The 25371-nt window shown below is 44.4% G+C and overlaps 3 protein-coding genes across 3 annotated transcripts; 2 read left to right on the top strand and 1 right to left on the bottom strand.

Moving 5' to 3' along the window:
- The first annotated feature begins 59 nt into the window (after positions 1-59).
- LOC115120789 (D-2-hydroxyglutarate dehydrogenase, mitochondrial-like) lies at positions 60-4583 on the top strand. The gene is made up of 10 exons (XM_029649766.2): positions 60-401; positions 881-1247; positions 1510-1567; positions 1686-1825; positions 2053-2246; positions 2344-2512; positions 2713-2856; positions 2969-3111; positions 3243-3408; positions 3507-4583. The coding sequence occupies exons 2-10, from the start codon at positions 902-904 to the stop codon at positions 3767-3769; spliced, it is 1623 nt and encodes a 540-aa protein (XP_029505626.1). The 5' UTR covers positions 60-401; positions 881-901; the 3' UTR covers positions 3770-4583.
- Positions 4584-6547: 1964 nt separating this feature from the next.
- Positions 6548-20023, bottom strand: LOC115120790 (activin receptor type-1-like). The gene is made up of 11 exons (XM_029649767.2): positions 19877-20023; positions 16508-16581; positions 15835-15905; positions 15482-15736; positions 15142-15353; positions 14953-15052; positions 13303-13449; positions 9168-9443; positions 8770-8967; positions 8495-8625; positions 6548-8248 (listed from the first exon to the last, which is right to left on the bottom strand). Exons 3-11 carry the CDS (start codon positions 15890-15892, stop codon positions 8117-8119), a joined length of 1509 nt encoding a protein of 502 aa, XP_029505627.1. The 5' UTR covers positions 15893-15905; positions 16508-16581; positions 19877-20023; the 3' UTR covers positions 6548-8116.
- A 650-nt stretch (positions 20024-20673) lies between these two features.
- LOC115120792 (uncharacterized) lies at positions 20674-25213 on the top strand. The gene is made up of 6 exons (XM_029649770.1): positions 20674-21163; positions 21446-21508; positions 21599-21661; positions 21883-21945; positions 24410-24538; positions 24837-25213. Exons 1-6 carry the CDS (start codon positions 20902-20904, stop codon positions 25115-25117), a joined length of 861 nt encoding a protein of 286 aa, XP_029505630.1. The 5' UTR covers positions 20674-20901; the 3' UTR covers positions 25118-25213.
- Positions 25214-25371: the final 158 nt, after the last annotated feature.

Below are 25371 nucleotides of genomic sequence, written 5' to 3'. Positions count from 1 at the left end.
GCACCTCCTCAGAACTGTGTTTTCAGCTAAACGGTCCTGACCTCCCACTTGTTCTTAGGTACTAGGTTCCTAGCTAGCTGTCCCGGATGTAAACAATATATTGACCACAACAATCTTGACGTTGTAGTTTAATCTGCCCTTGAACTTTGTGACAGATAGCTATATTTGCGACATTATACGACATTAATAGACACTTGCATCCAACAACGTTCCCCGATTGGTTGGTAGCAAACGTTATACGAAGTAACGTTAACGTTTGCTAGCTATAGCCACATCTTGTATTTTTCGGTGGTTGACGTGTAAAGTTGCAGTGCTGTTGCTTTCAAGGAAAACGTCGTCCATCTAATGAGAATGGTGCACATTCTAAGAATCTAAGAAAAGCACAAACACTACAGTGACAGGTACAGTATGTTAACGAAATAGTGTTTTTTATTTAACCTTTAATTAACTAGGCAAGTCAGTTAAGAACAAATTCTTATTTACAATGACGGCCTACACCGGCCAAACCCGGACGACGCTGGGCCAATTGTGCGCCGCCCTATGGGACTCCCAATCACGGCCAGACGTGATACAGCCTGGATTCGAACCAGGGTGTCTGTAGTGACTCCTCAAGCACTGAAATGCAGTGCCTTAGACCGCTGCACCACGTGGGTTAACAATGGGAAGCATGGCATTGTTGCATGGCACTAGCTTACTGTAGTGTGTGTGTGTTTAAACCATTAGATTGTGGTTAGATTTACAACATTAAATTGTGTAGTTATATGATTGGTTTTAGTTCTGCAGGAATAATTTGTCAAACTTAAATTAAAGTCAGTGCATGTAAAACATCCACATAATACACTTTGCAATGTAACTAAGTATCCCTCTCCATCCACTCTAGGCATCCGCTCTCTCCCCAGCCATGGCTGGTCTCTTCCACAGAAGGTTGCGTCTGAGGACTGCTCTCAGGTGGATGAGTCCCCTCAGCACTGCCTCACCTCCAGCCGTAGTCAGAACTTTACCCCCAGGCTTTAGCAGCGGCCTGCTCCAGACACCCAGGCCCGTGTCTTGTGGCGTCCACTGTCGGGAGCTCCATGCTGGGGAAGAGAGACCCACCCCGTCACCCACAGCTGCCCCAGAGAGGAGGCCTTTCTCCAGGGTAACTCCAGAGGACATGGCCTTCTTCAGCAAGATGATACCAGGCAGGACCATCACTGACCCAGATATACTGGAGGCCAGTAATGTGGACTGGCTCAAGTCAGTGAGAGGTGAGAAAGAAAGAGAGGGGGAGGGAGAGAGCGAGAGAAACAAATAGTACAAACAAATATGAAAATGTATGCACTCACTACTTTAAGTCACTGTGGATAAGAGTGTCTGCTAAATAACTCAAATGTAGAAAGATAGGTCAGAGGAGGGAGATTGTGGAGGAAAGAGCTTGCTATCTTCGTCTCCTCTGTAGGGTTGTTAGGAACTGTTTATGTTATTGTTGTATTGAGTTGATGTGTTGATCTCCTCTCTTTGTCTGTGCAGGTTTCAGTGAGGTTCTGCTGAGGCCCCAGACCACAGAGGAAGTTTCTCAGATCCTTGGGTATTATTCTCCAGTCTTCTAGTGTATGAAGCCAGGTTTCCTCTACTGTTGCAGTGTTACATGACTGGTAGCAGGCAGTATACCTGTGTTCTAATGTTGTGTTGTGATTCTCCTGTAGGTACTGTAACAGTCGTAACCTGGCAGTGAGTCCTCAGGGTGGTAACACAGGGCTGGTGGGAGGCAGTGTTCCTGTCTATGATGAGATCATCCTCTCTACCGCTCTCATGAACAATGTCCTCAACTTCGACTCTGTCTCCGGTCAGTATCGTTTGTAACTCTAGGGTTACTGTCAGTATCGTCTGTAATTCTAGGGTTACTGTCACTATTCATTGGTCAGTTACACGTCAAATTTCCTGTTCCAATTCTCCAAGTTTTGCCCTAGTATTTACAGTCCAATCCAGTTGAGTCAGACTCACCCCTCTCTCTCTCTCTCTCTCTCTCTCTCTCTCTCTCTCTCTCTCTCTCTCTCTTTCCTCTCCTGCTAGGTATTCTGTTGTGCCAAGCAGGTTGTGTGTTGGAGAACCTGTCTCTTTACCTAGAGGACAGGGACTACATCATGCCTCTGGACCTGGGGGCAAAGGGAAGCTGCCATATAGGAGGCAACGTGGCCACTAACGCTGGAGGACTGAGGCTGCTACGCTACGGATCCCTACGAGGGACAGTATTAGGACTAGAGGTGGTCAGTAGGGGAGGGGGGGGGCAGGGGGCTATGCCTTTTGAAATTCAACTAACTATAAAGGACAGCACCAATACTCTGTGTGTGTATTTGTGTGTAGGTGCTAGCAGACGGGAGGGTCCTGGACTGCCTAGCCACCCTGAGGAAGGACAACACAGGATATGACCTCAAACAGCTGTTCATCGGGTCAGAGGGCACACTGGGGGTCATCACCGCCGTAACCATCCTGTGTCCACGGAAACCTAAAGCCGTCAACGTGGCCTTCCTGGGTGGGTGTGACCTGACCTCATGACCCCACATGACCTTGTAACTAGTGATCATCTGATGTCACAAATGCATCCTCCTTTTGACTTATTTATGTTTACGCACTCTCACACAGTCCAATATATGACGCATGTGATGTGTTTCTTCTGTGAGATGATCGCCATGACAATTTAATGTGATGATATGATCGTGTGTGTGTGTCCAGGCTGTGAAAGTTTTGAGCAGCTGCTGCAGACCTTCCAGCTGTGTAGAGGCATGCTGGGAGAGATCCTCTCAGCCTTTGAGTTCCTGGACAGAGAGTGTATGAGACTGCTGAACACACACCTGAAACTGGCTAACCCCATCACAGGTACACACACAGATTTTCTAATGCTTTTGAACATTCTAGTAATTGTTTGTTTGAGTAATTCTAACTCTGATTGGTTCAAAGCCTCTTATCTATTTCTTGCTTTGTTCCGCAGACTGTCCGTTCTACATCGTCATAGAAACGTCCGGCTCTAACCCCACCCACGATGAGGAGAAGTTGCACCAGTTTCTGGAGGAGGCCATGACATCATCCCAGGTTATCGACGGGACCGTAGCAACGGAGGAGGCCAAAATCAAGGTGACTTTCATTTATGAATATGTTGATATCAAATTAAAGAGAATCATTCAAAAGAATGATAAAACATTGGAGGGTGCAAGACATGTTGCCTCAATGTGTTTTCCTGTGTGTGTGTTCCTGTGTGTGTTTAGGCTCTCTGGTCACTGCGTGAGCGGGTAACAGAGGCTTTAACTCATGATGGTTTCACATATAAATACGACATCTCACTTCCTGTGGAACGGATCTACCAGCTGGTCACAGATATGAGAGAACACCTGGGAAACAGGGCCAAGAGTGTGGTGGGATACGGACACGTTGGTAAGACTGTGTGTGTGTGTGTATGTGTGTGTGCATGCCTGACTGTGTGTGTGTGTGTGCGCGCATGCCTGACTGTGTGTGTACTCTCCTCCCACCAGGTGATGGTAACCTCCACCTGAACATCACCTCTCCTACCAAAGATCCCGACCTCCTGGCGTCCATCGAACCCTTTGTCTATGAGTGGACGGCCCGTTTCCAGGGCAGCATCAGCGCAGAGCACGGCCTGGGCCTGAAGAAGAGGAACTATATTTACTACAGTAAAGCCAGCCTGGCTGTCGCTCTGATGGGGAACATTAAGATCATGTTAGATCCCAAAGGCATTCTCAACCCTTATAAGACCCTGCCGGACGACCTGCAATGACCATATTGCTCCTTCCCTGATTAACTTAACTTAAACACCTGACCTGACCTTCACTCAACTCTCATAAGACACTACCAGTTGACCTTTCACCCTGCACGACCATACCCGATGAACTCAATGAACCCTGACCCAAACCCCCCTCCAGACTACAGACTCAGACCACCTCCACTGCTGACTCCAGGGCCCAGTTTCACAAAACCTTCTTAACAAGAAATGTCTTACTTTTCTTTGCATAAGAAGTGTTTTGTGAATCTGGGCCCAGATCTCTGGTATGGTGTTATTGTTGTGTAAAGGTACTGTAAGGCTTGTCTAGGCTAGGATTCAATCTGATCTCACTTTGTCGGCAGTGCACGTTTTAAAGGCAATGTTTACGAGTTCACAGAGACCACATTCACAGTATACCCTGCATATGTCTGCTCAATCGGAAATGACCTTAAGTGGCGCATTGTCCAAATCCGCGATCGGATTGAATCCCGGCCCTAGTTAACTACCTCTGATACGCAACTCTACCCTGCACTGATGAGGCCCTAGTAGACCAGTCTGATAACCGTGGCCATAGTTCTCTCATTGTACAAGTGTCTGATCAACTTCTAATGTAAGTATAATCTGTGTTCATTCATTGTAAATAGTGCAGATTATAATTTTTTACCTAATCAGTTTATTATTTTACCACCAGAATTGAAGACAGCAGATGGTGTTTGGTAACAGTGCAGATATTGTTTTATTACATGTAAAATATATATATATATATTTTTAAATGTACAGCAACAACATAAGCTCATTTTGTGAATGAATACAGAATCTCTAAAAGCTAGATGTATGGTTGGTTCTTTTTATGTAAATAATTGTGCATGCTCGTTTCCCCAAAGGGACCCATAGATGCCCAATTCCAAATTGACCCTTAACCCCTACACTATAAGCAATGTGGTGGCTGCACCTGGCCCTCTGATGTTAAAAGCTCAGTGGAGTTCTCCTTTTTCGATCTTGTTCTGAGGGCAGAATAAAATGTGATTGGTTGGATGTAGGCAGAGTTTGCAGCAACAGGTGAATGTCAAATAAAGAAAGGCTTGTTAGGTGTTAAAACAATTAATTTTATTCAGCCTTTATTTAACCAGGCAAGTAAGTTAAGAACAAATTCTTATTTACAATGCCGGCCAAACCCGGACGACGCTGGACCAATTGTGCGCCCCCCTATAGGACTCCTAGTCACGGCCGGTTGTGATACAGCCTGGATTCCAACCAAAGTGTCTGTAGTGACGCCTCTAGCACTGAGATGCAGTGCCTTAGACCGCTGCGCCACTTGGGAGCGGTAGAGGGTGTACAGAATTAGTTTTGACACACAAGGTCACTAGTTCGAATCCCAGTGTGGTTTCAGTTCACTGCCCCAACATACTTAACCAATCACATTCTCAATCTACTGTCATTCTGACATATTTGACTGAACAGCGTTATATATGTGCAGTAAAAAGACTGATGGCTCCCCCTAGTGGCGCAATGGACTAGGTACAGGGACCAGAAGGTCACGTTCTGATCTTGTTGATGCCCTGATGTTCAAATCTCAGTGGTTGTTTTCTAATTCCATTCATATTTCTTGCTTTAACGTAACCAATCACATTCGTTAGCTGCCCTATGAATAAGGGCTGGATTAATTCCGTGTAGTGGAAGATCCGCGTTAAAATGTAAAGTAAAGGTCATACATATGCAGCGTTTACCGCATTGTCTTACGTCAGGTAGGGAGAAGATTCGGCATGCACTGATATTGGTTGAGGGACGAGCGACGCGGAGTGCCGACGCCATCTGACGTGAGACAATGGTGTTTACCGTGAATATTGTCTCCGAGAACTCTTGAACGTTACCTTTAAATTTCAATCGAGCTCTAACATGGATCTTCCGCGATACGGATCTAATCCAGCCCCTAGAAATACACTAATCTGCCTTTAAAACACATTTTCTCTCTTGACCTCCTTGAGTAGATAGAAGTTGCCTGATACAGGGTCTGATATGTCATCCCCGTAGTGGTTAAGGTTAGGATGTGGGTAGCATGGTAATCTGTGGTTAGGGGAAACTTCTACCTGGAACCTTAATTGAGCGACTCCTGTTAGCTTCAGTACCAGTGTGAAAACAGATCACTTCACAGAGTCTTATAGAGGGACCTTATTACAAATAAATTCCTTACAAATTTAAGGTCAGAATTCAATCCAATCAGTTACACCTCCGACCCCCAAAAGGAGCAATGTGTTTTTCAGATAACCAGGCTACTGCGGATCTGATTTAATCCTGGCTTTTCCTGTAAATCTTTCTCTCAAAAGGAACAAGTCTGTTTCCTATGCGTTGGCGATCCTGTCCACTAATCCCAATCAGGTAAAGTCCTGGCTGAGCAGAATCATTAGGTTCATGTGATTAAACTTGCCTGACACTCTGGCAGGGCCGGTTCCAGGCATAAGTGACATGAGCGGGCACTAAGGGCCTCCGGGATCCCCCCAAAAACAGGAACTCAGCAGGGTCTCAATTTACTATTGAGAGTAAGAATAGTAGAATATACCAGCTGCAATTTAGAAATGTTGTTGTGCAACAGCAGTTTGTCTTATGTCAGTCGCTGACAGTCACTCAATTAACCATGTCAGCTAGTCTAGCCAGCTATCTAAATGTGTAGTAATCATGGCCAAATACCCACAGGGCACATGCAGGGGGGCCCCATTGATTTGGTTTGTCATTCTCACTCAGATATCATATTAACATGACGTGTTAATAGTGTAGAATTACAGGAAATTGTCAAAATGTGTTAATGTTTCCGTTTATATATCAATATCAAATCATTTCTGGGTAACATTTAAGGAATACTTCAGGATTTTGGCAATAAGCCCCCCTTTTTGTTGTTATTTAGCAGACTCTAGATGACAAAAAGTGATGTACAGTATCCAGAGCGATTTACAGTAGTGAGTGAATACAATTCCATACCTTTTCTACTTCCTCATAGACAGATTAACTCATGTGTGTCTACGTGCCGTTTGAAGGAAGTTATTAACTAGCGTTAGTGCGATTGCTAGCTAGAATTAGCACCTGCTAGTAGATACCTTAGACTAGTTAGCATTGACAACCTCCAACTGACTTCATACGGGATGCAGAGACATACAAATGTTATCCAGTTCATCCAACTCTGGGGAAGGAGATAAAGGGCTTCATTGGTAAAATACAGAAGGATCCCTTTAAGTACCTGTGATTGTTTAATTAAAATTGTCAAAAATAGCTTCTTAAGCAAGAGCACTTTCTAAAGCAAAAAAAACTTTACTAGCACTTTCTGAGTGGAAAACTAAGTGTTATTGGGAGAGGTTTGGAACTCTTTACTGGTCTATTAACTCATTTACCACATGGTGATGTCACCATGGAAGGCTGCAACTTCCACCAAAACAGGCTGAAATTCCAAACAGCTACTACACAGGACAATCACATTCAAAAAAAACATTCTCTCTCCTCCGTAGAGGGGGGGCAATAAAATGTTTTGTCGCAAGGTGGGGGGCCACACAACCAAATCTGGTTTAGGGCCTCAAAGGCTGCACTCTGGTTTGGGAGAGTTTTTCACTTTTGAAACTAGTCAAGGTGAAAACTCTGCCAACATGGCGCAGGTCTGAAGTAAATCAAGAGCACTGGGTGGAATTCTACAAAGCATACAATACTGAATCAGTATGTGGTTCCAATATTTATAACAATAATGCATTCACAGCTCACAATTCAAAGCATGTGGAGGCATGTCTCCTGACTTCCTTTGTAAATACACAATGTCTTACCAGCCAAAAAACTGCATTACAAAGTTTCCTTGTAATGTAATCAGTTTTCCCTTACCAAGACCAACTCCCGAACTCCTAGTCATAACATTACAAATCATCATAGTCCCACCCTACACATAAAGCACACTACATACATATTTTACTATAGAGTTCACAACCACAGCGTTCATTTGATCCTATTGGCTCTGTTCCTGTGTAACTGAACTCAAGATTGTGTGTGTCTTTGTTCGTGTGTGTAGCTACATTGGAATACACATCTGATTGTCTGAGTAGAGCAACATAATATGATTGGCTGAACATTGAAACGACAAATGGGCAGAAGTGCGTGTGTGTAGAGGGTCTGAGCCCCAGCCTTGACCCCTGCAGCGTGCACAGGCCTTTAAAGCAGGGTAAGGCTACGGTAACACCATCTCACACTGAGTGACCAGCTAGTTCAGTTCAGCATTCAGCCAATAAGGAAAACAACATTCATGTTCAGTAGCAGCAGCTGTGTCCATCTGATCTGGCATCTCTACTTCCCTGACTTCTTTCTATCTCTCCTCTGGCAGTCGTCCTCCTTTCCTCACGACTTCTTTCCTTTCTCCAGGGAGCTATGGATCTTGTTCAGGGTCTTTTTGATGCGCAGGGCTGTGAGGCGAGCCGAGGGGTTCTGGTACCAACACTCCTTCATCAGTTTCACCAGGGCACACAGGGTCTAGAGAGAGAGGGTGGGGTGGGGGGGGGGGGGGGAGAAAGAGATAGGGAGACAGAAAGAGGAGAGAGGGAGACAGAAAGAGGAGAGGGGGAGAGAGATGGAGAGGGTCATTGTAAGTTGATACGCAAGAAGACAGGGTTTGAAACACAGAAACCTGAGAACGGATTACCTTAATGTAGTGTTACCGTTAAGGTCATGGTACCAGTGTGTGTGGTCATTTAACGGTCATGTAGTGGTCATACTCACAGGGTCGGAGAACCAGCGGTTGGGGATGAACGGTCGTTGTTGTTCCACACACACCACCTTCCTCATGTCCTCAAAGCTGGGGTCGTTAGGCACCTGGTCATAGAACGGAGGCTTGTACTCCTCCACAATACCTGATCACAGAGGTAAGAAGACATCTAGTGTTAGGGTCAAGGGTTACAGGGGCTAGGTGAAGGAAAGGGGACGAGGAGAGGAAGCCACTTGACGTCAGAGGTTTCTGAACTATTTAAGGTAATAAAAACATTATTAGTCGTCACCGTTGCTGTAGGTTCTCCTAGCGATCTCCCACAGCACCAGACCGAAGGCCCAGATGTCCACTCTCTTATAGGCATCAAAACAATCTGTCTGGATGGACTCATCCAACACCTCAGGAGCCATGTAGCGCTTGGTGCCCACCTTGGGGTTGTTTCCTACATCCAGCTGATTGTCTGACTGGGAGTGGGTTACTGCCAGGCCTGTAGGGAACAGGGGGAGAGGAGAGAAACTGGTCAGTACGGGCACAAAATGGCTACTGTGTGTGACTGTGGGTGCCCTGTTTATTTTTTGTTATATGGCTCTGCATCTATCAATCTGACATTTCTTTCACATTGGATTTAAGTACCGACGCTAATTAGTAGCATGTAAAGACAGACACTCAGACACACACAGTACTGACCCAGATCAGCTATACAACAGCGTAGCTCCTTGGTCACCAGTATATTCTTGCTCTTCAGGTCTCGATGAGCGATGGCCGGCTTCCCCTCGGTGCCGAAGATCTCCGTATGCAGGTGCACCAAACCGCACGCCACCGACGTCGCCATCGCTAGGCCCTCCCCCGTCTCCACGGGAACCCTCTGGAGGTAGTCGTAGAGCGAGCCGTTGTCATGGTAATGTGTGATAAGCCAGAGCTGGGTGCTGGAGTTACGAGACGTCATATCTGACGCCATGAAGCCTGGAAGGAAACGGAGAGGTCAAATATCTTAACTAATAACTATTATTTTAATATTACCATCGGGTTCTCCCCGGGAATTTTTAACAAGGTGCTGCTGCTGAGTACGGCGGGAGATTTTTAAACACCTGTAATGGTCTTACAGGCCATTCGGAAAGTATTCAGACCCCTTGACTTTTTCCACATTTTGTTACGTTACAGCCTTATTCTAAATTGGATTCTACACACAATACCCAATAATGACAAAGCGAAAACAGGCTAAGACATTTTTGCAAATGTATTAATAAGAGAATTATATACATACATATTCAGACCCTTTGCTATGAGACTTAAAATTGAGCTCAGGTGCATCCTGAGCTCTGAAGCAAGCTTCCAGAAAATTGGAACGGAAATGGCGCCACACCAAACTGGAAGTCTTCCGACTAGCTTGGAAAGACGGTACCGTGCAGTACCGAAGAGCCCTTACTGCTGCTCGATCATCCTATTTTTCGAACTTAATTGAGGAAAATAAGAACAATCCGAAATTCCTTTTTGATACTGTCGCAAAGCTAACTAAGAAGCAGCATTCCCCAAGAGAGGATGACTTTCACTTTAGCAGAGATAAATTCATGAACTTCTTTGAGGAAAAGATTATGATTATTAGAAAGCAAATTACAGACTCCTCTTTAAACCTGCGTATTCCTCCAAACCTCAGTTGTCCTGAGTCTGCACAACTCTGCCAGGACCTAGGATCAAGAGAGACGCTCAAGTGTTTTAGTACTATATCTCTTGACACAATGATGAAAATAATCATGGCCTCTAAACCTTCAAGCTGCATACTGGACCCTATTCCAACTAAACTACTGAAAGAGCTGCTTCCTGTGCTTGGCCCTCCTATGTTGAACATAATAAACGGCTCTCTATCCACTGGATGTGTACCAAACTCACTAAAAGTGGCCAAACCTTGACCCAGAAAATATAAAAAACTATCGGCCTATATCGAATCTTCCATTCCTCTCAAAAATTTTAGAGAAGGCTGTTGCGCAGCAACTCACTGCCTTCCTGAAGAAAAACAATGTATACGAAATGCTTCAGTCTGGTTTTAGACCCCATCATAGCACTGAGACTGCACTTGTGAAGGTGGTAAATGACATTTTAATGGCATCGGACCGAGGCTCTGCATCTGTCCTTATGCTCCTAGACTTTAGTGCTGCTTTTGATACTATCGATCACCACATTCTTTTGGAGAGATTGGAAACCCAAATTGGTCTACACGGACATGTTCTGGCCTGGTTTAGATCTTATCTGTCGGAAAGATATCAGTTTGTCTCTGTGAATGGTTTGTCCTCTGACAAATCAACTGTAAATTTCGGTGTTCCTCAAGGTTCCGTTTTAGGACCACTATTGTTTTCACTATATATTTGACCTCTTGGGGATGTTATTCGAAAACATAATGTTAACTTTCACTGCTATGCGGATGACACACAGCTGTACATTTCAATGAAACATGGTGAAGCCCCAAAATTGCCCTCGCTAGAAGCATGTGTTTCAGACATAAGGAAGTGGATGGCTGCAAACTTTCTACTATTAAACTCGGACAAAACAGAGATGCTTGTTCTAGGTCCCAAGAAACAAAGAGATCTTCTGTTGAATCTGACAATTAATCTTAATGGTTGTACAGTCGTCTCAAATAAAACTGTGAAGGACCTCGGTGTTACTCTGGACCCTGATCTCTCTTTTGAAGAACATATCAAGACCATTTCGAGGACAGCTTTTTTCCATCTACGTAACATTGCAAAAATCAGAAACTTTCTGTCCAAAACTGATGCAGAAAAATTAATCCATGCTTTTGTCACTTCTAGGTTAGACTACTGCAATGCTCTACTTTCCGGCTACCCGGATAAAGCACTAAATAAACTTCAGTTAGTGCTAAATACGGCTGCTAGAATCCTGACTAGAACCCAAAAAATTGATCATATTACTCCAGTGCTAGCCTCTCTACACTGGCTTCCTGTCAAAGCAAGGGCTGATTTCAAGGTTTTACTGCTAACCTACAAAGCATTACATGGGCTTGCTCCCACCTATCTCTCTGATTTGGTCCTGCCGTACATACCTACACGTACGCTACGGTCACAAGACGCAGGCCCCCTAATTGTCCATAGAATTTCTAAGCAAACAGCTGGAGGCAGGGCTTTCTCCTATAGAGCTCAATTTTTATGGAACGGTCTGCCTACCCATGTCAGAGACGCAAACTCGGTCTCAACCTTTAAGTCTTTACTGAGACTCATCTCTTCAGTGGGTCATATGATTGAGTGTAGTCTGGCCCAGGAGTGGGAAGGTGAACGGAAAGGCTCTGGAGCAACGAACCGCCCTTGCTGTCTCTGCCTGGCCGGTTCCCCTCTTTCCACTGGGATTCTCTGCCTCTAACCCTATTACAGGGGCTGAGTCACTGGCTTACTGGGGCTCTCTCATGCCGTCCCTGGAGGGGGTGTGTCTCCTGAGTGGGTTGATTCACTGTTGTGGTCATCCTGTCTGGGTTGGCGCCCCCCCTTGGGTTGTGCCGTGGCGGAGATCTTTGTAGGCTATACTCAGCCTTGTCTCAGGATGGTAAGTTGGTGGTTGAAGTTATCCCTCTAGTGGTGTGGGGGCTGTGCTTTGGCAAAGTGGGTGGGGTTATATCCTTCCTGTTTGGCCCTGTCCGGGGGTGTCCTCGGATGGGGCCACAGTGTCTCCTGACCCCTCCTGTCTCAGCCTCCAGTATTTATGCTGCAGTAGTTTATGTGTCAGGGGGCTAGGGTCAGTTTGTTATATCTGGAGTACTTCTCCTGTCCTATTCGCTGTCCTGTGTGAATCTAAGTGTGCGTTCTCTAATTTTCTCCTTCTCTCTTTCTTTCTCTCTCTCGGAGGACCTGAGCCCTAGGACCATGCCCCAGGACTACCTGACATGATGACTCCTTGCTGTCCCCAGTCCACCTGGCCATGCTGCTGCTCCAGTTTCAACTGTTCTGCCTTACTATTATTCAACCATGCTGGTCATTTATGAACATTTGAACATCTTGGCCATGTTCTGTTATAATCTCCACCCGGCACAGCCAGAAGAGGACTGGCCACCCCACATAGCCTGGTTCCTCTCTAGGTTTCTTCCTAGGTTTTGGCCTTTCTAGGGAGTTTTTCCTAGCCACCGTGCTTCTACACCTGCTTTGCTTGCTGTTTGGGGTTTTAGGCTGGGTTTCTGTACAGCACTTTGAGATATCAGCTGATGTACGAAGGGCTATATAAATAAATTTGATTTGATCTTGTTTTCATTGATCATCCTTGAGATCTTTCTACAACTTGGAGTCCACCTGTGTTAAATTCAATTAATTGGACATGATTCGGAAAGGCACACACCTGTCTATATAAGGTCCCACAGTTGACCATGCATGTCAGAGCAAAAACCAAGCCATGAGGTTGAAGAAATTGTCTGTAGAGCTTCAAGACAGGATTGTGTCGAGGCACAGATCTGGGGTACCAAAAAAACTGAAAATAGCTGTGCAGCAACGCTCCCTATCCAACCTCACTTTTTTTTTGTGTGAAAACATTTCTACAAACCTGTTTTTGCTTTGTCATTATGGGGTGTTGTGTGTAGATTGAGGGGGGAAAATGACTTAATCCATTTTAGAATAAGGCTGTAAAGTAACAATGTGGAAAAGATCAAGGGGTCTGAATACTTTCCGAAGGCACTGTATATGATAAGACCACCCCTCTTACATTCTTTGGGTAGAACGCTGACCATTTTAAATATTATTTGAATATTACCATTTCATATCTTAACATTGTTCAATATGCTGTTGTGTGCTTGTGTCTGGATGTGGGTTAGAGAGAGAGATGGACTCCTACTCACCCAGTATGTTCTCGTGTCTCAGCAGCACTGTGTTGTAGATCTCAGTCTCCCTGAACCATGACCTCTCGTCCCGGGAGGAAAAGATTTTCACAGCCACGTTCTCCCCCTGCCACTGACCCCTCCAGACCTCTCCATAACGCCCCTTCCCTAAAGACATGGGGAGAGAGACCTCATTCGTTACAAAACCCATGTTTACATTTCTGTTATACAGTGGGGCAAAAAAGTATTTAGTCAGCCACCAATTGTGCAAGTTCTCCCACTTAAAAAGATGAGAGGCCTGTATTTATCATAGGTACACTTCAACTATGACAGACAAAATGAGAAAAAAAAATCACATTGTAGGATTTTTAATGAATTTATTTGCAAATTATGGTGGAAAATAAGTATTTGGTCAAAAACTTTTGTTAATCTCAATACTTTGTTATATACCCTTTGTTGGCAAACGTTTTCTGTAAGTCTTCAAAAGGTTTTCACACACTGTTGCTGATATTTTGGCCCATTCCTCCATGCAGATCTCCTCTAGAGCAGTGATGTTTTGAGGCTGTTGCTGGGCAACACAGACTTTCAACTCCCTCCAAAGATTTTCTATGGGGTTCTATGGAGATCTGGAGACTGGCTAGGCCACTCCAGGACCTTGAAATGCTTCTTACGAAGCCACTCCTTCGTTGCCCGGGCGGTGTGTTTGGGATCATTGTCATGCTGAAAGACCCAGCCACGTTTCATCTTCAATGCCTTTGCTGATGGAAGGAGGTTTTTGCTCTCTAGCAAACTTCAGACAGGCCTGGACATGTACTGGCTTAAGCAGGGGGAGACGTCTGGCACTGCAGGATTTGAGTCCCTGGCAGCGTAGTGTGTTACTGATGGTAGGCTTTGTTACTTTGGTCCCAGCTCTCTGCAGGTCATTCACTAGGTCCCCCCGTGTGGTTCTGGGATTTTTGCTCATCGTTTTTGTGATCATTTTGACCCCACGGGGTGAGATCTTGCGTGGAGCCCCACAGATCGAGGGAGATTATCAGTGGTCTTGTATGTCTTCCATTTCCTAATAATTGCTCCCACAGTTGATTTCTTCAAACCAAGCTGCTTACCTATTGCAGATTCAGTCTTCCCAGCCTGGTGCAGGTCTACAATTTTGTTTCTGGTGTCCTTTGACAGCCCTTTGGTCTTGGCCATAGTGGAGTTTGGAGTGTGACTGTTTGAGGTTATGGACAGGTATCTTTTATACTGATAACAAGTTCAAACAGGTGCCATTAATACAGGTAACGAGTGGAGGACAGAGGAGCCTCTTAAAGAATAAGTTACAGGTCTGTGAGAGCCAGAAATCTTGCTTGTTTGTAGGTGACCAAATACTTATTTTCCACCATAATTTGCAAATAAATTCATTCAAAATCCTACAATGTGATTTTCTGGATTTTTTTTCTAATTTTGTCTGTCATGGTTGAAGTGTACCTATGATGAAAATTACAGGCCTCTCTCATCTTTTTAAGTGGGAGAACTTGCACAATTGGTGACTGACTAAATACTTTTTTTGCCCCACTGTATGTGTTTGTCTGTTGTATGTCTTGTGATTCTATGTACTAATGATCTAATTGTTGCGTTTCTACATACCTACACACTCCATCAGGTTGATCTAATTGTTGCGTTTCTACGTACCTACACACTCCATCAGGCTGATCTGTCTGGCCACAGTTCTCTGGACCAGGAAGGGCAGGCCTGAACCACTGCCTGACGTACAGGAGTGGTCCAACAGCTCCTAGAGAGAGAAGTGGGAGAGACAGAGGTCATCAGGGTTCTCTCTATAAAATACACGCAAACAAACTTATACAAGCCTTTTCTTCTTACAGCCAGAGTGCTGTCCCGAACATTAGAGGTGATGAGTCCATCAATCGCATCCTGTTCTGGGTCAAACTCCTGTAGTCGCTGTAGCCTGCCGTGGTGCAGCCTCCTGCAGCCCAACACAGATAAGACTGACAGGAGGGTAAGGATCACTACTGGACCCAATACAAACAGGGCCAGAGTCTCCACACGATACCTCACAGGCTCTTCTTCTGGAGCTGGAGGGAGAGAAAGGCAGAAGAGGGAGAGAGAAAATGTTACATCACTATAACTGGACCCAGCATGCCATGAAACAAGCCAAAGTCTTTGCTTTTCTTAAACGTAGTTTAAAGGGTGCAATTCCCGCCTGTAGCGAGGAGGGGCAGTAGTGAGCTAGCGGTGGCGTTGCGGTTGCACATGAAGCTGGAGCAGCAGAGCAGGGCATGGCTGAGGGAGGAGGCCGTGGAACAGATCAAACGGGTCTTCTCTGATCCCTGCAGGCAGCCCCGTGTTACTACGGCCCCATGGCTACTGACCGCCACCGACGAGTAGCACTGAGAGCCCTCGCACTGGGGGGAGTTGAGGCAGCCGCTACCCTCACACACGCACAGCAACTGGCCATCTAGTAGAGAGAGAGGAGAAGAAGAAGGGGAGAGAGTTAACACACATGCAAAGCAAATGTCCATATGAGAGAGAGCGGTAGATATACTTTACGTCTACCTTCGGCCAATGTCTGCAGGGTCTGTAGCAGCAGGAACAGAAAGACACAACGACCCATTTGGTTCACTGCACTGTAGGGGAGAGGGAGACGGTCAGCTCTCAGAACTGGTCACAGTCATTTTATTTCCTCTCTTTAAGAGACACAATGGCTTTTGTCTCAATTGATCAACCCTCTGCAGCGTGTGAGTGAATTAAACTGGGCTGCAACTCACAATGTTGACAGGGAAAAATACACAGCCACACTGTTGTTGTCTTAGGGATCTTTTTATGTAGTGTTGTAGTGTCTCTTGTCGTGATGTGTGTTTGGTCCTATATTTTTATTCCCAGCCCCTGTCCCCGCAGGAGGCCTTTTGGCTTTTGGTAGGCCGTCATTGTAAATAGTAATTTGTTCTTAACGGACTTGCCTACTTAAATAAAGGTTAAATAAAACATTTAAAAATAAACAAATAGCAGAATGTGGATCTTATATTCTGCTATTTGTTTATTTTTAAATGTTTTATTTAACCTTTATTTAAGTAGGCAAGTCCGTTAAGAACAAATGGATTGGGTCCATTTAATTTCTATTTAGAGAGGAATTGAAACTGAATTGCTATTCACTCTCTGAATAGACTGAATTGCATTGGAACTGACCCAAGCCCTGGTTAGATATGGGCTTACTACTAGCAGGTCTTACTTGTAGTGGTCCAGTTGGGATGCTCTGCTGTGCCTCAGGGCTCAGACATAGCCAGTCTGGCCTCTACAAATCTCCTGGAGGGGACAGGAGGGAAGCCAAACAGTAGCAGGATTCAGTTAGACACATTCTCATATCAGGTAGCCATCATACACGTATTACTGCTTATTTTATAGCCGGGTTTCTCAACTGCACAACACATTAATGATGTGATGTACATCAGTCTAGGAAGTACAAAACCAACACGGTGGTAAAGTTACTGGTTTGACTCTTTCAGTCACCATAAAACACGCATAGCTAGTTAGACAGCGTTAGCTACCTAGCAAAAATGTTCTAGATATCTAGTTGGCTGGACATGATTTGTGTCATGCCCTGGAAGGTTTAGTGGAAGCTAACTGGCTAGCAGCCAGTCTTCACACATCTGTTCCCCTCGGCCATCTAGCTAGCTACTGTTCGCTAACGCAGACTAGCTAGTTACGGCATGACACAAATCATGTCTAGCCAACTAGATATCTAGAACATTTTCGCTAGCATTGTTGAATACTCCGGCATTGTTGAATACTCCTGATTGGCTTGAAGAGCATTCTAGAGTGTGCATTATGTAAGAGATAATCAACGAGTTCTGTGGAAAATAATGAACGACGTGGGAGGTGTGTTCCACGACGCGCTAGAGGAGTGAACTAACATTCCACAAGAGTTGCATAATTTTTTTAGAGAACGCATAGAGCCCCGAATTCATTATCCCTTTCATACCATGACTATAATTTAACACATTTGCTGCTATGAATGTGTTTAACATATAGTAGCTAGCTAGTTTACTAGAGTAGCTAGAGTAGACTTGGTAACCAAAAAGACTTGCTAGTTCAGCTAACCAAACCATCAGTCCTAGCTTGCTATTATGAAAATCTAATTCAGCAACGAAAATAATGTTTTCAATTAACCTTTTGCTTTCAAAAGCAGCTCGAACATCTATGAATGAACTTAGCCATCGAATTCTACTGTGCGGATATACTGTGCGTTATTTAAAGCAATAAGGCCCGAGGGGGTGTGGTATGTGTCCAATATACCACGTCTAAGGGCTGTTCTTATCACGACGCAACGCAGTGCCTGGATACAGGCCTTAGCCTCTGTATATTAATTATATACCACAAACTCCCAAGGTGCCTTATTGCTATTATAAACTGGTCAACGTAATTAGAGCAGTAAAAATAATTTGTCATATCCAGTCGTATCCAGTCTGATATACCACGGTTGTCAGCCAATCAGTGTTCAGGGCTCAAACCACCCAGTTTATAATGGGCATTATATCCTGGGTGGTCAAGCCCTGAATGCTGATTGGCTGACAGCCGTGGTATATCAGACAATGTACCACAGATATGACAAAACATGTATTTTTACTGCTCTAATTATGTTGTTAACCAGTTTATAATAGCAATAAGGCACCACGGAGGTTTATGGTATTTGGACAATATACCACGGCTAAGAACAGCCCTTAGCAGTGGTATATTGGCCATATACCACACCCCCTCAAGCCTTATTGCTTAATTATACCATGTCATTGTTGAATACTTGAAGGGCATTCTAGAGCGTGCATTATTTCAACTGGATGTTTTAACACATTTCTAGCAGCAAACGTGTTAAATTATAACCATGGTATAAAAGGAATAATCAACTCGATAATCAACTTCCCTTTTTCAAAAATTTGTTCTGTTACAGACTTATTCTAAAATGTATTTAAAAAAAGATATCCAATCTACTCACAATACCCCATAATGACAATGTGAACAGGTTTAGAATTTTTTGCAAATGTATTAAAAATAAAAAAACAATAATACCTTATTTACATAAGTATTCAGACCCTTTGCTATGAGACTCGAAATTGATCTCAGGTGCATCCTGTTTTCGTTGATCATCCTTGAGATGTTTCTACAACTTGATTGGAGTCCACCTGTGTTAAATTCAATTGATTGGACATGGTTTGGAAAGACACACACCTGTCTATATAAGGTCCACCAGCTGACAGTGGATGTCAGAGCAAAAACCAAGCCATGCGAACAAAAGAATTGTCCGTAGAGCTCCGAGACAGGATTGTGTCGAGGCACAGGTCTGGGGAAGGGTACAAAACAAATCTCTGCAACATTGAAGGTCCCGAAGAACACAGTGGTCTACATCATTCTTAAATGGAAGAAGTTTGGAACCACCAAGACTCTTCCTAGAGCTGGCCGCCCAGCCAAGCTGAGAAATCGGGGGAGAAGGGTCGGCGAGGTGACCAAGAACCAGATGTTGACTCTGACATAGCTCTAGAGTTTCTCTGTGGAGATGGGAGAACCTTCCAGTAGGACAACCATCTCTGCAGCACTTCCCCAATCAGGCCTTTATACTAGAGTAGCCAGATGGAAGCCACTCCTCAGTAAAAAGGCACATGACAGCCCACTTGGAGTTTGCCAAAGGCACCTAAAGGACTCTCAGACCAAGGGAAACAAGATTCTCTGGTCTGATGAAACCAAACTCGAACTCTTTGGCCTGAATGCGAAGCGTCACATCTGGAGGAAATCTGGCACCATCCCTACAGTGAAGCTTGGTGGTGGCAGCATCATGCTGTGGGGATGTTGTTCAGCAGATCGAGGGAAAGATGAACGTAGCAAAGTACAGAGAGATACTTAATGAAAACCTGCTTCAGAGTCCAGGACCTCAGACTGGGGCAAAGGTTCACCTTCCAACAGGACAACGACCCTAAGTACACAACCAAGACCAAGGAGTGGCTTCGGGACAAGTCTCTGAATATCCTTGAGTGGCACGGAATTGAACCCGATCGAACATCTCTGGAGAGACCTGAAAATATCTGAGGCGACGCTCCCCATCCAACCTGACAGCTCTTGAGAGGATCGGCAGAGAAGAATGGGAGAAACTCCCCAAATACAGGTGTGCCAAGCTTGTAGAGTCATGGTGCTTCAACAAAGTACTGAATAAAGGGTCTGAATACCTATGTAAAATGTGATATTTCAGTTTGTATTCTCTACACATTTGCAAAAATCTTTTTTTTTCCCCTTTGGCTTTGTCATTATGGGGTATTGTGTGTAGAATTGGGGGCGGGGTACAATTTAATCAATTTTAGAATAAGGCTGTAACGTAATAATATTTGGGAAAAGTCAAGGGGTCTACACTATCTGAATGCACTGTATTATTGTATCAAAACTTCTAGTTAGCGAACGTTTACTTGCTGTTTTATTACAATTCACTATAAGCTATTGGCAATTTCGCTACGCTAACGTTGAACCATCTTAACGTTACTTGTTCTAGCTCAGCTTCGTTAGCATGCCCTTAGCTGGCTAGTAGCAGCTAGCTCCCAAAAGCTTGCGAAATGGTGCTTACCTGGGCTTAATTAACTGATTTGGGTAGGGCTAATCCAAATTAGCGTGCTAGTTAGTTCAGTTGCTTTTACTATAAAAAGGATGAACGAACCGACCACCACCCACAGGCTTCTTGTTGGGTCGTGCAGTTCTTGCGCAACAACATGACGTCACAACGTTCCCGTTATAATGCATTGTGGGTACCCCAGTCCTCAAACCATTTTGGGGTTCTCCCCAGTACAAAGTTATTTTTGTTTAGGTGTTTTTGTACACACATCTCATGTAATTCATTGAAGCATTTACAATGAGTGTCTGATGTAGCTCAACTCTGCAGGGGGCAGACAGCCAGGTAGCTAGACAGCTCAAAGCAAGTTCACTTGTGTAATATATTTATAACTCATTGCCTTGCACTCATTCTTTATCAGCTTTCTTGGTCCCTTGACCCCTCCATCCCCTTCTGTGTTTACAGAATGCAGAGATGAAACACTGGATAGGTGGAGAAGCAGTAGGGCTTAACCTTCCCTTTGCCTAGAATGCTCGATGGACCTTCGCCTTTATGCTTAGATCCAACCTACTTGGATGAGAGCGGAAAATGGCCAGTCACACCTATCATAAACTCTGGGATGAAGTTCCCCTAGGTACAGATCTAGGATCAGCGTCCCCTCCCCGATCATATCCATAATCATTAGTTGAAATCATGTCAAAGTGACCCAAGTACAAACTGTACTGAGACATGAGATCACTGCAGTTGCAGGCATCTCACAGTCTTACGCAACATTGATTTAACTGCTGTGTTGAAACTTCTGATTTTAAAAAAATTGTTATCGGAACATCCTTATGGCTTTAGTATTTTTCCACTGAGTATGACGTGTCTCTTGTACACGTACTGCTTAACTGAGATGTGTGTATATGAGTCAGGGGTCTGACTGTTGTTCTGCTGGTGTTGTTGTTCTGTCTGTCTGGGGCATGGACTCGGGAGGAGAGTGGAGGGGTCAGAGAGAGTGACATCACTCAACAGGGACACAGTGCAGGGAGAGAGAGGTTCAGATGGAGAGCCAAATGACTGACGTTTCAGAGAGAACCAACAAACAGACGACCACCTCGCCTGACATCTGGACTGAGATGAAGGAGCTGAGAGACATGGTGCACAACCTGGGAACCACTGTGGTGGAGCAGAGCGAGAAGCTGAGGAACATGGAGGTCAGAGCGACAGCCAGTGAGGCTGAGGCAAAGGAGCAGAGAAACACAGTGACCGATCTTAGGGTGGAGCTGATGCTCACCAAGAATAAAGTGGAGAAAGAGAACGCAGGTCATTTAAACTTATTATTTATTGCTTTATGTAACGGATGTACAATTGATTGTCAGTGAAAGTGGAAATAATGAACATTTAACATTCTGGATGGACGTTTCTTTCAGGTTAGTTTGTAAGGCACTTATGTACTTAGGCCTTATTACGCCAAGAGGCACATGAGGCCTCAACAATGTCCCGCCATATTTCCTGTCCTGGGATTATTTTTTTTCAGGCACCTCTTTCCACAATCAGAACAAAGGTCAACATGAACTGTTTTTCCTATTTCTTCTATCATTCTAGACCTGACCGCTGGATTGAGTGGCAGCAAGAGCCAGGTGGAGGAGCTGCAGACAAAGAATGCAGGTCATTCTCTATATTGCTTATCTGAATGATTATGCTTATTACTCACCTGTTTTACATAAACTTGAATAGCTTATGTTTCCATAAATTTAGCCCAAGCTGCTGAACTATCAGCCATGGGGGACAGAGTGACAGCCAGTGAGGCTGAGAATGCAGGTACTAAGTAAGAGTGATTTACTGGTTGTTAAAAAGGGATAGTTCACCTAAATGACAAATACTTGAATATTTCTTTACCTTGTAATAATTCTATGGAATATGTGGTATCTTGCAGGTATGTTTACATAATGTATATTATACATGCTACTGTACTTAACCTTACTGTTCATAGGAAGTGCATTATACATAAGAGTAGTCCTGACTTTGTAATGATTGTTCAGCCCTGGAGACCAGACTGAGTGCTAGTGAGAGCCAGGTGGAGGAGCTGAAGAGAGCAACTGCAGGTAAAACAGATGATTGCCTTGACATCTGCGTCAAACATACACACGTCTCGCAAAACATTAGCTTGTCTCTCTGAGAGCCATAGTTGAGTCTTCGATCTTAGGAGGGTGATGTCACAGTTCAGTTTAAACTCTACAACACACACACACAATTGAAAATGTAGCAGTTGATTTGCCTGCTCTGTTCAGTTTCGAATCTATCCAAACACCACAAAGCTTCTCTACTGTCTCTCCCAGTTTGGCTGTATTCAGCTCCCCCCTACTCCCAAAAATGTCACATCTGCCACAGTAGAAGAGTTCTATCATATGGTGACATCACTCTCCCTGAGATCTCACTTAAAGCTCTTGCTCCAACATTTAGCATTGTGCTGTTTTCACTCTGCAACACGGATACATACATACATGTTTTTTTGTTGTTTTTAAAAAATATGTCACATTTATTTAACCAGGTAGGCTAGTTCAGAACAAGTTCTCATTTGCAACTGCGACCTGGCCAAGATGAAGCAAAGCAGTTCAACACATACAACAACACAGAGTTACAAATGGAATAAACAAACATACAATCAATAATACAGTAGAAAGATCTATATACAGCATGTGCAAATGAGGTAGGATAAGAGAGGTAAGGCAATAAGTAGGCCATGGTGGTGAAGTAATTACAATATAGCAATTAAACACTGGAATGGTAGGATGTGCAGAAGATTAATGTGCAAGTAGAGATACTGGGGTGCAAAGGAGCAAAATAAATAAATACAGTATGGAGATGAGGTAGATTGGATGGGCTATTTACAGATGAGCTATGTACAGGTGCAGTGATCTGTGAGCTGCTCTGACAGCTGGTGCTTAAAGCTAGTGAGAGAGGTAAGAGTCTCCAGCTTCAGAGATTTTTGCAGTTCATTCCAGTCATTGGCAGCAGAGAACTGGAAGGAGAGGCGGCCAAAGAAATAATTTGCTTTGGGGGTGACCAGTGAGATATACCTGCTGGAGCCCGTGCTACAGGTGGGTGCTGCTATGGTGACCAGTGAGCTGAGATAAAGGGGGACTTTACCTAGCAGAGACTTGTAGATGACCTGGAACCAGTGGGTTTGGCGACGAGTATGAAGCGAGGGCCAGACAACGAGAGCATACAGGTCGCAGTAGTGGGTAGTATATGGGGCTTTGGTGACAAAACGGATGGCACTGTGATAGACTGCATCCAATTTGTTGAGTGGAGTGTTGGAGGCTATTTTGTAAACGACATCGCCGAAGTTGAGGATTGGTAGGATGGTCAGTTTTTTTTTTATGAGGGTATGTTTGGCAGCATGAGTGAAGGATGCTTTGTTGTGAAATAGGAAGCCGATTCTAGATTTAATTTTGGATTGGAGATGCTTAATATGAGTCTGGAAGGAGAGCAGTCTAACCAGACACCTAGGTATTTGTAGTTGTCCACATATTCTAAGTCAGAACCGTTCAGAGTAGTGATGCTGGACGGGCGGGTAGGTGCGGGCAGTGATCGGTTGAAGAGCATGCATTTAGTTTTACTTGCATTTAAGAGCAGTTGGAGGCCACGGAAGGAGAGTTGTATGGCATTGAAGCTCATCTGGAGGATAGTTAACACAGTGTCCAAAGAGGGCCAGATGTATACAGAATGGTGTCGTCTGCTTAGAGGTGGATCAAAGAATCACCAGCAGCGAGAGCAACATCATTGGTGAATACAGAGAAGAGAGTCGGCCTGAGAATTGAACCCTGTGGCACCCCCATAGAGACTGCCAGAGGTCTGGACAACAGGCCCTCCGATTTGGCATACTAAACTCTATTGGAGAAGTAGTTGGTGAACCAAGCGAGGCAATTATTTGAGAAACCAAGGCTGTTGAGTCTGCCAATAAGAATGTTGTGATTGACAGAGTCGAAAACCTTAGCCAGGTTGATGAATACGGCTGCACAGTAATGTCTCATCAATGGTGGTTATGATATCGTTTAGGACCTTGCGCGTGGCTGAGGTGCACCCATGACCAGCTCTGGAACCAGATTGCATAGCGGAGAAGGTATGGTGAGATTCGAAATGGTCGGTAATCTGTTTGTGAACTTGGCTTTCAAAGACCTTAGAAAGGCAGGGTAGAATAGATATAGGTCTGTAGCAGTTTGGGTCTAGAGTGTCTCCCCCTTTGAAGAGGAGGATGACCGCGGCAGCTTTCCAATCTATGGGAATCTCAGACGATACCAAAGAGAGGTTGAACAGGCTAGTAATAGGGGTTGCAAAAATATCGTCAGATAATTTTAGAAAGAGAGGGTCCAGATTGTCTAGACCAGCTGATTTGCAGGGGTCCAGATTTTGCAGCTCTTTCAGAACATCAGCTATCTGGATTTGGGTTATTAACAACGTTTAATCTTTTGCCAGAGGGTGTAATGCAGTTTTCACTGTGTACTTGAGAATACTAGAAGTACAGTCTGTTATTCAATCTGTATGTTATCTTTCCTGTGTTCGCAGACAGGCCAAAGGTGGCCTTCTCTGCTGGTTTGACTGATTCAGGAACTGTTGGACCCTTTGCTGCTGAAACCACACTGGTATACACCAAAATCTTCTCAAACATTGGCAAGGCCTACAACCCAGCTACAGGTAGTCTACTTTCACTGATCTCTGGCCTGATTTCAAACCAACTCTTTGTCCCTTTTTGAATGCTCCTTGCAAATGTGATATGTATTTGTCGCTCTTTAGTCATTGGTGGCCATCCTTCCAAACCCTCCTTCGTAAGCCTGGGCTTATGAGGCTAGTCGCTCTTATGGCCATTGGGCTAGGAGGTTAAGTAGTCTGGTACTTAGTGTAGCTACAAAGTTAACTTTTCTTGTTTAGCTATCAGGTGCCAATGGCATTCTGTTGATTTGTGTTGATTCCTCTTTACTCTCCACTGATACAGGTGTCTTCACAGCACCAGTGAGAGGACTCTACTACATTAGCTCCACTGCCATGAGTGTCCAGACCTCGTTTTACTTTTATGCATACATGTATAAGAATGGACAGAAAATCCTGTATAGTCAGGGATATAATACTGGCGGTTATGAGACACTGTCTAATGGAGTCAGTCTAGAGCTGGAGGAGGGAGACGTGGTGTACATGCGCATCCCTGCAAGCAACCGGCTCTATGATAACTCAAATAATCACAACATCTTCAGTGGCTTCCTGCTCTTCACAGTGTGAGAACATCATGGATGCTGTAATGGTCTCTAGTAAAAGTGTCTGTATGTCAGGGCCTCTTGGAGCCAAAATGACTCCCGTATTAATAAATGCATCATTAAAAGCAGAACTTTTATATTATTTATGTTTTATGTTAATTAGTTCAACATGACAGTAGCTCAGTGTTTCTGGTTGGTGGGAAGAAGGTTTGGGATGGATGATTAGGTTACATTATATAGTCATGGCATAGTCTGTCCACAACAAGGCCCAAATGTACC

The sequence above is a fragment of the Oncorhynchus nerka genome, unplaced genomic scaffold (genome assembly GCF_034236695.1).
Source record: "Oncorhynchus nerka isolate Pitt River unplaced genomic scaffold, Oner_Uvic_2.0 unplaced_scaffold_1429, whole genome shotgun sequence".
In the NCBI taxonomy this organism is placed as follows: domain Eukaryota; kingdom Metazoa; phylum Chordata; class Actinopteri; order Salmoniformes; family Salmonidae; genus Oncorhynchus; species Oncorhynchus nerka.
The sequence above is the reverse complement of the archived record's forward strand: the minus strand, read 5'-3'. Positions and strand labels throughout refer to the sequence as shown.